The sequence below is a fragment of the Anastrepha ludens genome, chromosome X, assembly GCF_028408465.1.
Source record: "Anastrepha ludens isolate Willacy chromosome X, idAnaLude1.1, whole genome shotgun sequence".
Classification (NCBI taxonomy): domain Eukaryota; kingdom Metazoa; phylum Arthropoda; class Insecta; order Diptera; family Tephritidae; genus Anastrepha; species Anastrepha ludens.
The window spans coordinates 10,951,946-10,968,129 of record NC_071503.1 but is presented as its reverse complement, the minus strand read 5'-3'; the positions used below and the strand labels follow the sequence as shown (position 1 = coordinate 10,968,129).

General features: G+C 38.8%; 1 protein-coding gene across 1 annotated transcript; it reads right to left on the bottom strand.

Moving 5' to 3' along the window:
• Positions 1 to 14,407: 14,407 nt before the first annotated feature.
• Positions 14,408 to 16,184, bottom strand: LOC128869272 (uncharacterized). Its single transcript, XM_054111809.1, has 2 exons — positions 16,092 to 16,184; positions 14,408 to 16,020 (listed from the first exon to the last, which is right to left on the bottom strand). The coding sequence occupies exon 2, from the start codon at positions 15,083 to 15,085 to the stop codon at positions 14,507 to 14,509; it is 579 nt and encodes a 192-aa protein (XP_053967784.1). The 5' UTR covers positions 15,086 to 16,020; positions 16,092 to 16,184; the 3' UTR covers positions 14,408 to 14,506.

Genomic DNA, 16,184 nt, shown 5'->3' with positions numbered 1-16,184 from the left:
ATAATGGTTTGAAAGCTCGTGCTGCCACTTGCATTCAATCATAATGAAATACGTAAAAATTACAATCTTTGCGCCTCAGAGGCGGGGTTTAGTTTTCTAGGGTTAAATAAAACTTACATAATTTAAAAATTAATATAATTTCATATCTATAACGAACTAGGTACATATGTATATGCGTATGCACACTTGATGCCCAAGCATATGTAAGTACATACATATTTATACTCTCAGCTCCAAGCAAAACTATCTTATTAGTATTTACGTATGCATGTACATAAGGCACTCACTTTGTACATCTGCGTACGTTTTCAGACCTAAAATTCTAAGGCTAACGAAACCCTACACAACAAAATACAGTCATATACGCAGTCGTAGTGGCCATGATTTCAAAGGTGAGCTTTTTAACAGGCCGGTTTTGCGGCTCTGAGCGAATTCAACAGATTCAGCTAATGGGCTGACGTCAGTTGAGATGTGTTTACAAAACAGATTGATATTGTGCTTGTCACGATGGAGAGAATATTGAAGTAGCAGCTATTGTGGTCCCGTTACTTTGCTCTTAACGATTTTGACAATATCAGCACTCAAAAATCTCTTATACATGCTTTGCTTGCTTTCCTCCAAATCCACAAATAAATATCATTTCACATTATACCATACATTTCATGTAATCAACTTATTTTTCTTCAACCTTCTTCGAAATGAATCAAAATAATGAACAAAACATAAAAAATCCTTTTTTTCACAAATCAAAATATTTTCAACGATTATTTCTGTTCTGTAGGTAGCTCAACGCATGTTAAAACCATTAAAAAAATTTAAATTACAAATATATACCTGCGATACTTAAAAGTGAATTATAAATGTGGCTCATTTACAGCATATTCCCATAAAAATGCATATAAATACACAAGGGTCCAGCCAAACTCGAAGTTCCTAACCGAAGTTGCAACTTTTAAAATCCTTTCTTTCGTCCTGTTCAAAGATATTTTTTAAAAGGTTATATCCATCAATAGATAGAAAATCAAATTTAACACTATACCTTTTCAACTTCAAATTGGGACTAAACACATTCAAATTGGGACTAAACAACTTCAAATTGGGACTAAACAACTTCAAATTGGGAATAAACACATTCAAATTGGGACTAAACAATTTCAAATTGGGAATAAACAATTTCAAATTGGGAATAAACACATTCAAATTGGGAATAAACACATTCAAATTGGGAATAATGAATGTCTTTTAAACTTTAGTCATCAGGATTGTAATTAAATAAATAAAGAATGCTGTGTGTTTGAAGATGGCAAGCTTTTTTGCCACCTGTTAATCTCGATGTATAATAAAAACGAAGCCGCGACTGCTCGCCTTTACTCCAATATTTCAAGTGCCGTATTTATTCAAGCATAACTGAATTTATACAATATGTGTACATACAATTCCAATAAACTCTCTTTAGTTCTTAGAACTTTACATGTTAGTTAGTTGTTGTTACATATTTGTCGCATATCGGTTTGCTTAGTAAGTAGGTAAAACTAATTTCAATACATGAGTGAGCGAGAAAAGTAATGGTAAAAATTGAGCGAAATGAGTAAATTTGCAAGAACGTTATGTAAAGGCAAATTCCAATGTGCAGACATAGCGGTCACCTTCAACCTTTAGGTGAACGTATGCGTTAACCCTTGGACATGCTCCCCCCGTTGAGAGCCTTGAGGGTTTTCAACTTCCTCTACTGGTAGTAGGCATAGCTTTGTGATTGCCCGCCGGGTGACACCTGTGCTAGTTTTGATGACTGCAACACGAACCACATCATCTTTACCCTTGATTAATTCGATAACTCGTCCCATTTGCCACTTCATGGGTGGAAGATTATCATCCTGAATTAGAACCAGTGCATTAGGTGGAATGTTTGGTGTCTTCGTACGCCATTTTCCGCGCTCTTGTAATTGCGTTAAGTAAGCAGTGCTCCAAGATTTCCAAAAGGATTGTTGTATGCGACAAGTCTTCTGCCACTGACTTAAACGATTGCAGTCGATACTAAGCAAGTTGGGCTCTGCCATGGCTGTGAGTGCTCCACCAGAAAGAAAGTGAGCAGGAGTCAAAACTTCCAGGTCGTCTGGGCTTTCTGAAATTGGACAGAGAGGTCTTGAATTTATAATAGCAGTAATTTGACACACCAGTGTCCGAAGCTCTTCAAAGCCGAGAACCGTAGAGCCAATGGCTCTGCGAAGGTTATATTTTGCGGTCTTGACCGCGGCTTCCCACAGACCGCCAAAATGCGGGGATCGGGGTGGTATAAAACGCCAATCAATTCCATCGTCAAGACATTGTTTGTGAACTTCGCTAATATGTTGTTCACTAAGAAACAGCTCGCGAATCTCTTTCAATTCATTTTTTGCGCCAACGAAATTGGTAGCATTATCTGACCAGATAACCCTAGGTTGCCCACGCAAGCAAGTAAATCGCTTTAATGAGGCCAAGAATGAATTTGTCGATAGATCTCTGACTAGCTCCAAATGTGTAGCCTTTGTTGCGAAACATATGAAGACGCAGATGTAGCATTTCGTTGGTGGTCTGTTTCGCACTTCGGATTTGTAGCTGAACGGGCCGCAAAAATCTACACCAGTGGTGTAGAAAGGGCGTTGACTCCGGACTCGCTCGGCTGGTAGATTACCCATTATGTGCCTCATGAGTATTGGTTTTGCGCGAAAACATCGCAAGCATTTGTTGAGTACAGCGGTCACGCTTTTTCTTCCTCCAATAGGCCAATACTGCAAGCGAATTGTTGCAAGCAGCGCTTGAGGACCAGCATGAAGCAGCTTCTGATGAAAGTATTTAATGATACCATTTGTTAGTGGATGATGCTTTGGTAGCACGATGGGGTGCCTTGCATTGAAACTAAGATCTGCATTCTGAAGACGTCCACCAACTCGTATTAGTCCGGTCGCGTCCAGAAATGGGTTTAGCGAACGAAGATTGCTTGAAGAGCTGACTGCGCGTCCAGCCCTCAGCTCGTTGTAGTCGAGGCTCATGACAGCTTTCTGCACCATACGAAGGAGCAAATGCGTTCCTGCTTCAATTTCTTCGAGGCTTAGTTGAGGCGATTCCCAGCGAATATTCGATTTAATTTTTAGAAAACGATTCACATACGCGTAGATCCTTCTCATAGCACGAAATTTATGTATATGTTTGCAGTCAATTGTATAGTCGATGATTTTAGGTGTCAAGATCAAAATTGTTTTCTTCCTTTCAAGTAATGCGTTGTCTACTTGCCTTATTTTAGGCCATTTGGCTTCATCCTCTTTCAAATATGATGGTCCTTCCTTCCATAATGTAGCTGCATCAAGTTCCTTGGGAGAGGCCCCTTTTGATAAGATATCTGCTGGATTGAGTTCTGTTGGCACATGCCTCCACGACATACCTTGAGTTAGTTCTTGAATGTTGCTTATCCGATTGGCGACAAATACATTAAAATTAGCGGCAACACTACTTACCCACGATAGGGTAATAGTGGAGTCTGACCAGCAGAAGAATTCACCCTTAAAAGGACCTAAAGTTTGGATAGAATTTAGCAACTCGGCTAACAACATTGCAGCGCACAGCTCTAATTTTGGAATTGAGAGTGTTTTCAATGGTGCAACGCGAGATTTGGAGCAGAGCAAAGATGTGCGAACTTCGCCGCCAATTTGTGATCGAACGTAAGCGCAGGCTCCATAGGCTGCCATACTGGCGTCGCAAAATCCGTGTATTTGAATGTTGTCTGCATCCAGCCCAACGAAACGAGGGAAGCTCATTTTTTCCACAAAATTCAAATTCGCACAGAGTTGAATCCAAGCAAAGTGTAATGACCGAGGAATGCTTTCGTCCCAATCTAGCTTCTCTTTCCACAAACTTTGTAAAAATACCTTAGCCTTTAGCACAACGGGACCAATGAGGCCAAGTGGATCGTAAAATCTAGCAATTACTGATAAGACGTTTCGTTTCGTTGCTCGTGCCGGTTCGGGAAGTGGATCCCAGAGGAAGAGAAAATGATCGCGTTTAGGGTCCCATGCCAGCCCTAAGGCTTTAGTGATATCAATGCCATCCCCGAACTTTAAGAATTTCTCACGATGTGCTGGGTCAATTTTTCGCAAAATGTTTACACTGTTTGAGCACCATTTTCTTAGTATGAAGTTACCCTTTTTTAAAAGCTGCTCCATCTGTGTCATTATTTGCAACACTTGTTTCTCAGACGCTCCGCCTGATATTAAATCATCGACATAGAAGTCGCGCAAGACGATTTCTGAACCAAGGGGATAGTTCCTTGCTTCCTCAATTGCGAGCTGCTGCATTGCCCGAATGGCCAGAAATGCAGCGGGCTTGGTACCATAAGTGACTGTATCTAGCTTATATATCTTGAACTCCTGGTTGGGTTTATCGCGCCATAATATGCACTGCAAAAAACTATCAGATTTGGATATCTTGACGGCCCGATACATTTTGCAAATGTCGGCTGTCAAAGCGAATTTGTGCGATCGAAATCTTAACAACGTGTCAATTAATCTGGATTGTATTGTTGGACCTGACATCAACAGGTCGTTCAACGAAAATCCAGAACTGGTGGGAGCGGACGCATCAAATACTACGCCCAATTTAGTGGTGGTGCTGTCTGCCTTTAGCACGCAGTGATGAGGTAGGAAGTTTGTGTGAACACCCCTGGGAATGACTCCTACCGGTGACATATGTTTAAGTTGAGCATATTCAGTTATGAACTTAGAATATTGTTCCTTTAACTCGGAGTTGTGTGTGAATCTTTTCTCGAGATTTTGAAAACGACGCACAGCTTGCGAATAAGAACCGCCTAATTGCGAAATACTTGATTTAAAAGGCAAACTAACTAAGTATTCTCCTGAAGTTAATCGACGATAATTGTTGATAAAGTGTTCTTCACAGGCCAAATCTTCCTTAGAACGCTTCACATTTTCCATAGTGTGTCCCTCTACCTCCCAAAATTTTTTTACTAACTCATTAAGGTCGCAATCCATTCGATCAGATGTGCATTCCCTAATAGCAACGTAGTGTACAAATTTAGTTGAGGAGCAATCGAAATTTCCTGACACGACCCAACCTAACCTTGTTTTTTGCAGTACCGGTAGGCCTTTGCTTATGCGAATTTGTCCTACGCATAGCAGCTCAAAAAACAGACTAGCTCCGATCAAAAGATCAATTTTCTGGGATTTGAAAAAAGATGGATCCGCTAACGAGATATTGGATGGAATCTTCCATTCGACGTTCGAGATGTTTGCTTCAGGTTGATATGTGGTTATTGTTGGCACAACGACGGCCGAAATAGGTGTTGAATATGTACGATCTACCGATTGTAATAGCGTAGTTGCATACTCGCTCGAGGTTATGTCTGATTGACCGATTCCCGAAATATGTGTAGTAGCCTTTGACTTCTTAATTTGCAACTGATTAGCCATATTTGCTGTTATGCAATGAAGTTGAGAAGCGGAATCAAGTAGGGCTCTGCACGGTATGAAAGTACCTTGACGACTTTTTAGCATCACAATGGCAGTGGCTAGCATTACTACACCTTTAGGAGGTGGGTGAAAGGTCTGCTCGGGATGCCCTACGACAAGGGATGTCTTGGCACTAGGAGGTGCACCTGTGTCTTGCGAAATTGTTTGCGGAGATTGCGAAAAATTAAGAAGTGTATTATGCTTAGCTGAGCAATGCTTGCAGCTGCTTGACTTACAATTTTTGACGACATGTCCCTTTTTTAGACAATTAATGCAAAGTTGATACTTTTTAACTTCTTGAAAGCGTAACGAAGGCGAGAGGTTTAAAAATAGAGAACAAGTGAAGATTGTATGTTGAGTTGCATTGCAAAATACACAATTTTTGATGGCGCTAGTGGTAACAAACGATTGACTACGATTATTTTTTCTACTTGTCACCTGTTTTGTGGGGGCTGCAGTAATTGTATTGACGCTTTCCAATATGCGAACTCTCCTTTCCAAAAAATTGGCAACAAGATCCCACGAAGGCAAATTTTGAGTTGGTGCTTCTTCTTCCCATTTCGCTTGAGTACCAATGTCTGCCTTGCTGATGACTAAATGCGTGAGTAAACCATCCAGCAACTCCTCATTTGTGGCGATGGTTTGTAATGCACGCAGATGACTAGTGACCTTGTCGCTGAGCTCCCGTAAGCAAACTGCTGAACCATCGGGCACTTTATCCAGCCCGAAAATATCTTTGATGTGTGCCTGAAATTGAACTCTCTTAATGTCAAATCTTGCCTTTAATAATTTTACCGCTTTTTCGTAATTCGCATCATTTATTTCCAAGGAACGGACTACATCCAATGCGATGCCGCTTAGGCATGACCTCAAGTGCTGGAACTTTTCGATGTTGGTCAGTGTCGATTCTTGACCTACGATAACATGAAACATGGCCCAAAAATCCGGCCATTCTGTAACCATTCCGTTAAATCGGGGCATCTGTAAAGCCGGCAAACTCGATTTATTTGGACGCGATGATGTGTGCCCACCTAGTTCGTCCACCATAGAGTAGTTGCGCGTAGATGATGTAGCACATGACATTGAACGCGAGGTAAGTACCTTGGTAATGTTCACTTTGATGGACACATATGCCTCCGAAAATATCACCCTTGCTTCGCCTTCAATTTCCGCGATGTCTTCCCTCTCAAGTTGAGACTGCGTTTCTTCGAATTGAGTCTGTAGTCTGTCAAGTTGCTCCAACTTCACTGCCAGTGTTGAATCATCAAGGCCTTGAAAGTTATTCTCGTCCGCTTCGACCTTCAATGTGCGGATTTGTTTGAGGAACCATAAGCTCTTTCGTCTTAAGAACATATCGCTCGAGTTTCCTACTGGGACGCTTGTATCACGCTGTTCGTGTGTTTTTGGCATTTTACTGTATGTAGGCTTCAAGTTCCGCTGTCCACCGTTCGTGTGTTTGTGCGCCGCAGCGTAAAGAAAATTTACGAATAGATCCACCAACAAAAAAAACTGTTCCCTGCGATATGCTTCGACTGCCTGGTGCCTGCGCTTCCGAAAATACGATGAAATGTTAGCTATAATGATTGTGCTGTTGCCAAATGTGCAAATGCGCAGCCCGGTACGCTATCCGAAGAAAAATATATTGTTGCTACTGACGCTTGCGCCTTCCATGTACAACGCACCAGCAAGATCTTCACAGCTTGGCTCACGGTTTGAAGGTCAAGCGAGACTTCCACTGAACGCCCAATAATATAGCTGTGCCAGTTACGCCTTCAAATGACGAAAAATGTTGATTTGATAGCGATAAATAAATGCGATTCCAATAACGACAAATTAAATGGTTCGATATAACTGATGCTAATTTACTGTTCGAATAACAGGTAAATGATGCTTTATGCGACGATGTACTAAAACGTGAAATTGATCACGTCGGGGTCACCAAATGTTTGAAGATGGCAAGCTTTTTTGCCACCTGTTAATCTCGATGTATAATAAAAACGAAGCCGCGACTGCTCGCCTTTACTCCAATATTTCAAGTGCCGTATTTATTCAAGCATAACTGAATTTATACAATATGTGTACATACAATTCCAATAAACTCTCTTTAGTTCTTAGAACTTTACATGTTAGTTAGTTGTTGTTACATATTTGTCGCATATCGGTTTGCTTAGTAAGTAGGTAAAACTAATTTCAATACATGAGTGAGCGAGAAAAGTAATGGTAAAAATTGAGCGAAATGAGTAAATTTGCAAGAACGTTATGTAAAGGCAAATTCCAATGTGCAGACATAGCGGTCACCTTCAACCTTTAGGTGAACGTATGCGTTAACCCTTGGACACTGTGCATAAAACCGATATTTTTATTGAATTTTGTTTTTCTTATTTTATTCATATTTTATTAATTAATATGACACCGTGAAATGGCTTACATTAAAAAAATTGAAGCTGATAATATTAAAAAACAAATTCAAGCAATGTACAACAAGAAGGAAGATTGGAGAGCACTATCAAACACATTAGGAGTAAAAAAGTCTACTGCATATAGGTGGGTTAAGGAAAACCCACAAAGTGAAAAACAACGTGGAGGAAAAAGGAAAAATAAAATAACAAATGAACATCATTTTTTAATGGAACAATATATTGAAGAAAATCCAAAAATAACACTAAAACAACTTAAAGAAAAATTCCAGCACCATCATCACGTTAATGCCACTACAGAATGTTTCCGCAAACATTTAGATAATTTAATCTATACATTGAAAGAGATTCGAAACGAACCTGAAAGAGCAAATAATGAAGAAAATAAAAGAAAAAGATGTGTGTATGTTCAGAAACTTTTAGAATATCAATCAGAGAATAAACCTATTATTTATATGGAAGAAACCAATTTTAACTTATTTATATCCAGAAAACGAGGCCGGTCCAAAAAAGGAAGCCGTTGTACGTTTATTTCGGCTGGAAGTCGTGGAGCTAATATTCACCTAATTGGATGTATAGGAAATCTGGGTTTAATTCATCATGAAGTAAGAAGAGGTGCATTTAAAAAAGCAGAAGCTAATGAGTTTGTTCGTCGTTGTCTTCGTAATGCTCGAAATATTTACCAATCACCAGTAATATTGGTAATAGATAATGCACCTTGCCATACTTCCATTGAGGATGTCTTTGCAGAAAACGAATTTGTTGATCACCACCTGCTGAGATTAAGTCCATACAGCCCAATGCTCAACCCAATTGAGCTTGCCTGGTCAACCCTGAAAGCTGGTGTAAAACGTGAGCTGGCAATTGAACTGCCACAAATTTTGGCTGGCGAAAATAGAGTAGATATGACTCAAACTGAGTATCGCCTGCAACGGCTAGAAAATGTAATACAACCGAACATCGCCAAATTAAATATAGCTACTTGTGCCAAATATGTCGCCCATGTCCAAAGATTTATACCAGATGCATTAAATATGAATGACATGTCTTTTTAATCATATGTAATAATTATTTGTATTAATCAATTTAATTTGTTGTGTTATTATATATATATACCTTTTCAATTATTAGTTGTGTTATTTGTTATGATGATTTATAATGTTTAGTATGTTACAATAAATAACTTCAAATTTGCATCAATTTAAAAATGCTTAATTTCTACTTAAAATGCTAAATTCCAACTTAAAATTCTTATTACTAAAGTTGAAATTGTTTATTCCCAATTTGAAATTGTTTAGTCCCAATTTGAATGTGTTTAGTCCCAATTTGAATGTGTTTATTCCCAATTTGAAATTGTTTAGTCCCAATTTGAATGTGTTTATTCCCAATTTGAAGTTGTTTAGTCCCAATTTGAATGTGTTTAGTCCCAATTTGAAGTTGAAAAGGTATAGAACTACGAACCGGTCAAAATGACCGGTTGGAACATTTATTTCCCATTTCCTCTTAAATATTCCAATTACATTTTTTTCGATAATGTCATGATTTTTATTAAATTTGTGTATGAATAATATTATAGATTATTTTGTTCTTACGCTTCCAATTTTCAGAGTTAACTATGTGTTATACCTAAATATACGAACCGGTCATTTTGATCGGTCATAAAAATATCATGAATACTTTTTGTATATTCCTGAAATATTCTTTTTGAATATGGAAAATTCCCGGAATTCAAAGATTTTGCGTTTTCCATATATTATGCGAAAATTTGTATAACGGTAATATGGTATATACAGTTATACTAAATCCGTAATATGAATACAATTTCTACAGTCAGTCTGTAACCCCTATACTGATAAGTTATCATAAATCGTAGCATATAAACATTTCAATTTAGTATTCTTACTTACCGTGTATAGTTGCAAATGACAATAAATTGAATATTTTTTATATTTCTTTATAATCTCACATTATTCTTGCATACATTGTAAGTGGTTTCTGATTGAATATTTTTTTCATTATTAGAAAGGGAAATAAAATTATAGTTTTCACTTAGTAGTTATTACCCTGAAAATGGCGTCACATTCGAAAAAAAACAAAATTTCTTGAAGATATAACAAATATATGCGAAGATATATCCGAAGTTGTCTGCAAATCAACAAATATTTCAGCGATCCAGTTTGATAAAGAGAAAGTCTATGTATCCAGTGATAGTGAAGAGGAGAACATACTCAAGGTATGTAAAAGAAAAAGTGTAAGATTTCCGCCCTATTCCGATGAGAGTGAAGATCAGCAAACTGAAATTGCTAATGGAACTATTTGGAATGAAATCAAAGCTGGATCCTATCCAGGGAGAAAACCAAAACATATCATTTTCAAACAAAAAGTAGGACCTACAGGATATGCAAAAAAAAAAAAAATTGTAAAGAATGTTGTGAGTAGTGCTTTTTCATTACTACACTAATGATTAATCGTGATATTATACATCATATCATAACATGCACAAAACAAGAAGGTTTACGAGTTACTGGTGAAGAATTGGATTTATCTGAAGAAAAATTCAACGCTTTTCTGGTCATTTTATTTGCGCGAGGCGCTTATGAAGCCAAGAACTTAAAATTATCTTATTTATGGTCCTATGTTATGTAATTTTGTTTTTTATGTTATGTAATTACAATAAATGAATAAAATATGTTTCTTTTGCTTGAAAATTTAATTATCTTATGAATTTTTAGTTTTATTTCTAAATTTGTACTGTTTTGTGAAGTTAAACAAAAAAACCGGTCAAAATGACCGGTTAGTTGAAATAGGTATATGGTAAATCTTCGTAGTTCTAGTGTTAAGGAAGCTACCTGGAAGCTCAAGTCATTAGCTATAATAGGACTATGTTAAATTCATGTCCAAATCAAAAAAAGTCTACCCAGACCTGGATGCCTAACAGAGGGTTCACAAAATTTAGTTTGTGTTAGTGATAAATCGGGGTTAAATGGGAAAGTGAACAACATAGCCCGGTAAAGCGCACGAGCGGGACATCGAAGATCGTACTTAATGCACCGCAACCAAGCTTAACCATCCATAACAACAATCCCATCAACAGCCTAAATCGGAACAGAGCTCGGTTAAGCGAAACCGTTCACAGGATGTGAGCGGACACGAAGCCAAGAAAAGCAAATACTCCTCAGCCCAGGGTGTTGAGGGCTGCAGCCGCGAAGGCGGCTCACAGTGAGGTGGCCAGGGATCCTCTCCAAGTTGTCATTATGGACGCAAAAAGCAATAGTGGAAAGGAGGCGTTGCCCCTTTGGGATGCTATTGAGGGACGTCTATCTAGTATAGTCATCAGACACCTCATAGCCAATAAAGGTACATTACCTCTCTTCGACTGGGGTGAAATCTGTAGGGGTTGTCGGGTGATAAAATGTGTCAATCTTTTCTCGAAGGAGTTTCTGTAGAGGAGCCTTGCCACGGTTAGCAACGCCTGGGAGGGGCTTTCGCTAAAGCTTTAGAAATTCCAAGACGACCACGAGCTGGAATTTGGTTGCCGAAAATGAAGCTGGACAGTTCGAAAATTGTCCAATGTCTCATGTTGCAAAACCCTGCGGTACAGATAGATGCCTGGCAAGATAGATGCCTGGGGAACCTCTGCAACACAGCTCCGCCGTTTTACTGCTGACTAGCAACGAGTCCCGGGAGGCACTCGGAAAACAGCAGTTTACACTCCGCTTCTCCCTCAGGTTAGCCAAAGTGAAGGTCTTTCCCGCCTCTGTTACCCTGGAGGAGTTAGAGGACGATACAAAGAAGCTACTCTTTGGTTTTATAATTAGCCTTAATTTACTCATTTGGAACCAGGGCAACACCCCAACCTTGGTTTTCTTAGCATCGGAAACATCAAGAGGCTGGGAGGAAGATCTTGACATTTCTCTCTCAACAAACTCTTCTGCTGGTAGGGTTGAAAATTGGACGGTTTTACAAAAGAACTCTTCTTCGGATCGCAGGCTGATCCTTTTCGAAATCGGTTTCGTTCGGGAAACCTTGCCACCCCGAAGGAACCCTAAAAGAACTGATTTGTCTCTTTTTCATGGAGTTTTCAGCAAGAAGTTGTACAGGAGTAAGGCTTTAATTTCCACTAGGGGACAACTGGACATACAAGTTGGACATTTAGAGAGGTCCTATTAGACTGCCTTTAAAGTGGCCTGCCCAGTATCATTTAGCAAGAAAGATTTTCCTCCATGGTGGAGAGAGACGTTGCCCGACTTGAAAGAGAAGGTTAGAGATGCGAAGCGCATCTCTTAGAAATAGTATTGTACTGCGAATCCATAGAATCCGTAAAAGACTCGCCCAGACTCAGCAAGATCCTTTCCAAGGTCCATTAATGTAAAACTCTTGTCAAAAGAGAGAATGGGGAGTGGGCTGAATCTGCCGGAAAATCTTTAAAAATCCTTGTTGATGCCCATTTCCTGAAAAATTCCGTTGCTCCAGTCTGAAACGAAGGTGCGAGTCGGCAGGAGGGGTTACCTGCGGTTTTCCTGACATCTGTCCTGTCCGTAAACAGAATAAACTGGGCAATCGATAGCTTTTCCCCTTTTAAATCTCCAGGTATCGATGGTATGATGCATGTATTTCGTTAAACCATGTTCCTGCTACCTGGAAGACAACCAAGGTGGCCTTTATTCCTCAGGCAGGAAGGGGCCACGTCTTGGTCAAGGACTTTTTTAGACGCATAAATCTCTCTCCTTTATTCTGAAGGTGTTCGAAAGAGTGGTCGACTATCACATTCGATAGCACTAGAAAGACCTATCTACCTCTGCATCTCGTCCTTGCTGGGTTGTAGGGAAATAAATGCTGTGGCAGGTGGGACCAGAATCACTAGGTTCGTACATAGGGGTACACCGCAGGGCGGCGCCCTCTCGTCTCTCCTTTGGCTAGTAGCTATTGACGAAGCTTTAACTCGTTTAAACATGGGTGGGGTAAAGGTAATAGCAAATGCCGATGACTTGGTCCTAATGGTTTCAGGAACCTTCCCATTAGTAATGGCTGAAATTTTGGAGGGTGCATTGCCTACATTCTGTAGATGGGGGGCCAGTTGCTGTATCAGAGTTAACTCTGACAAAACGGAGTTGATGCTATTCACCAGGATATGCAAGGCGAGTATAGCTTTCTACGCCTGTAAATCTATGTTCGGCGAAAAATTGGGTTGATGTACAACTTAGTGGTTCTGCCAATTTTGACATATGGTTGCCTATTTTGGTGAGTAGCTCTTCAGAAGGGCTACAACACCACTAAATTGGAGAGAGTACAGAGAACTGCATGTGTAGGCATCACTGGTGAATGTAGAACATGCCCACCGCTGTCCTCAATGTCATTGTAGCATCTTGAAGCAAATCTCCTTTTCCTTCTTTGAACTTCGTACAGATCTCTCCATCCACAACTTGGTTTTGAGGGTTGTGCTAGGGCTATCTTTTCAAGCAGGCTAGATTGGAAGGTTTCAGTTGTCCCCATCTCAGACTTCGGTGTCCACCTGACCGTTGTTAAAGAGAAATTGCACAATTTGTTTCTCGAAAAAGCGCAAGACAGATGGAGGTCTATCTTATCGTTTGCTATCTCAAAAACACTATTGCCTCAATACGACAAAACAGGACGCTTAAAGTGATGGGAATTCCTCGCCATTCAATCAAAGTTTGGAACTCATTGCGGTGTTCACTGGGTGATCGGAACTCATGCGGAGAAGCTTGGACTTCCGTACAACCCCTATTGCAGAAGCTGTGGGGATCCTGCAGAGAAAGAGACTGTTGGGCACTTTCTTTACAATGTCCAACTCTGGCGGCTAGGCGCATGGGATTTCTTAGCGTGTTGTTTGGGGATGGCCTGAGGGAATTCTCCAGCCTATATCCCTTTTCTCTCCCCCACTATATCAGCAACACTGAGTGGCTGGAAATGGTTTCTCTTCCCTACATTTTTCTCAGGTAGTGGTCGATATTATGGTATCAAAACATCACGTAAGTACTATGTACTTGTAGTGTGCCTGGGGTACTCTTGCCATCTAACTTACCTACCTACCTAGTGATACAGGAAACCAAATCATCACAACCTTCACTCATGTTCCTTTGTTGCTAAGTGAGCAACGACAGATTGGACAAGTGTGTGAATATACAGGTATCCCTCGTATAACGCGATAGTTACGTTCCAGAAGAATTGCGCGTTATGTAATTCCGCGTTATCTAAAACATAGTTTTCATATAAATTTGGGGGTTATGTTCCAATAGGTTTTTTTTTTTTAAATAAGATACATACAAAATAACAGATGCTCATATATTTCAACTCAATACTAAAGTTCAGACTTTCTTATACAATTAAAAACACAAGATATGAATAATAATACATATGTACATACATATTTCAAAATTCAAAAAAACAAAATTTAAATAATTATGTGCACATTAAAAAATTTAAAAACAAACTAAAACAAATTAAAGGTTTATTAAAAACTTTATTGTTATTCTTCAAACTTCATATGGTAATTAATCTGTTTCACTGTCTTCAAAGATCTTTGCACGTGGGCGTTTTGGGGGAGCAATAGCTTCATCAGAAGATATTTCTTCAACATAGTTTCGCTGTTATCAGTTTTTGGCGGGTGGGTTTTTTAAGCTCCTTTTCAATTTCGTAATAAGGTGCTAGATTAATATCTATTTCCCTTATTATTTTGCTGGATCTCTCCAGCGAAGGATCATTAGTTGTAAAGAAAGATTTCATTTTCTCAACCAAACTTAAACCCTCTCGTATGCGCTTCAGAGTGAAACTGGGAATTGATTCACAGATATCTTCTACCGAAGTGACGTCATCTTGTGCGAGATTTGAGACGGATGGAGATTCAGTTGTTAATTGAATTAGGTCTGTTTCGGTGAGGTCTGTACCTTCATTCATAATTTCATAAATGTCATCTTCGTTCATATCGTCAAAGCCTTCTCCACTGAAACGTTGACCTATCGTTAATATACGGCTCACTTCCACATGTAATGGTGGCACAGCATTATTTTTTGCAACAATCTCCGGCCATATCTTTTTCCTTGAGCCATTTAGCGTGGACTGCTTTAATTCTTTTTCTACAATTGTAATGCAGTTTAAAATTGAAAAATTTTTCCATAGTTCTGTAACTGTCATGTTAGGATTTGAATCCATTTTATCAAGAATAAGTTGGAATGTTTCCGAATGTAAAATGCTTTGAACGTTGATATTATACCTTTGTCTAACGGTTGAATGATAGACGTGGTATTAGGTGGCAGGAACACTATTTCTACATTGGGATGGTTTAAGTCTTTTGGATGTCCAGGGGCATTATCAAGTATTAAAAGCACTTTGAAATCGATGTTCTTAATCTTCAAATAAGTTTCAACCTCAGGTACAACGCAATTTAAAAACCAATCTCGAAAAATACTGCTTGTAACCCAATCCTTGCTATTTGCCCGCCAATAAACAGGTAACTTCGATTTATCGACATTTTTCAACGCTCGTGGATATAACGAGCGGTTTATAAATAAAGGTTTTGTAATGTAGTCACCAGATGCATTACTACAGAGAAATAGAGTAATTCTGTCTTTTGCGGCCTTAAAACTCGGTGCAACTTTTTCATTTTTCGAAATGTATGTCCGACGCGGCATTTTTTTCCAATTTAGATCTGTTTCGTTTAAAAATTTGTTCTCCCTTATAACCACCTTCTTCAATGATTTTAGCAAGAGTTTTAGGGTAAACCCTCGCAGCTTCGACGTCTGCCGATCTAGTTTCACCTTGAACTTTAATGTACTGATTGGCATTTTTTTGTAGCACAGTCTTCTATCCACAACATTAACGCTTTTTCCATTTTTTCTATTAAAAGATCACGCACACGTGCAACTCTTTTTGTGCTTATTGATGACCCAGCAATAACAGAATTTCTAATTTTATTTTCATTTTGTTTAATGGTGCGTATTGTGGATTCATTTAAACTGAGAGATTTTGCTATTATAATGCTTTCTCACCACTCCTTAATCTATCCAGAATCTTAATTTTGTCATCCAAGGTAATAAATTTTCGCTTTAGCGTTGGTTTTTCGGCAGTTGAAATTTCACTATTCATGGCTACAAAAATTTACATATGTACATTGTAAATAAAAAAGAAAATTACCAATAACAAAAATTTACATACATACCAATCTTCGATCACAAATATAACTTATGCTGATACTTAAATGTATTAAATTTCTAAAAAGAAAAATTTGTTCCTTATTAAACACCTGATATCC

Coding starts and splice junctions, on each gene's coding strand:
- LOC128869272 (XM_054111809.1), bottom strand. CDS start 15,085: ATGGATTCAAATCCTAACATGACAGTTACAGAACTATGGAAAAATTTT.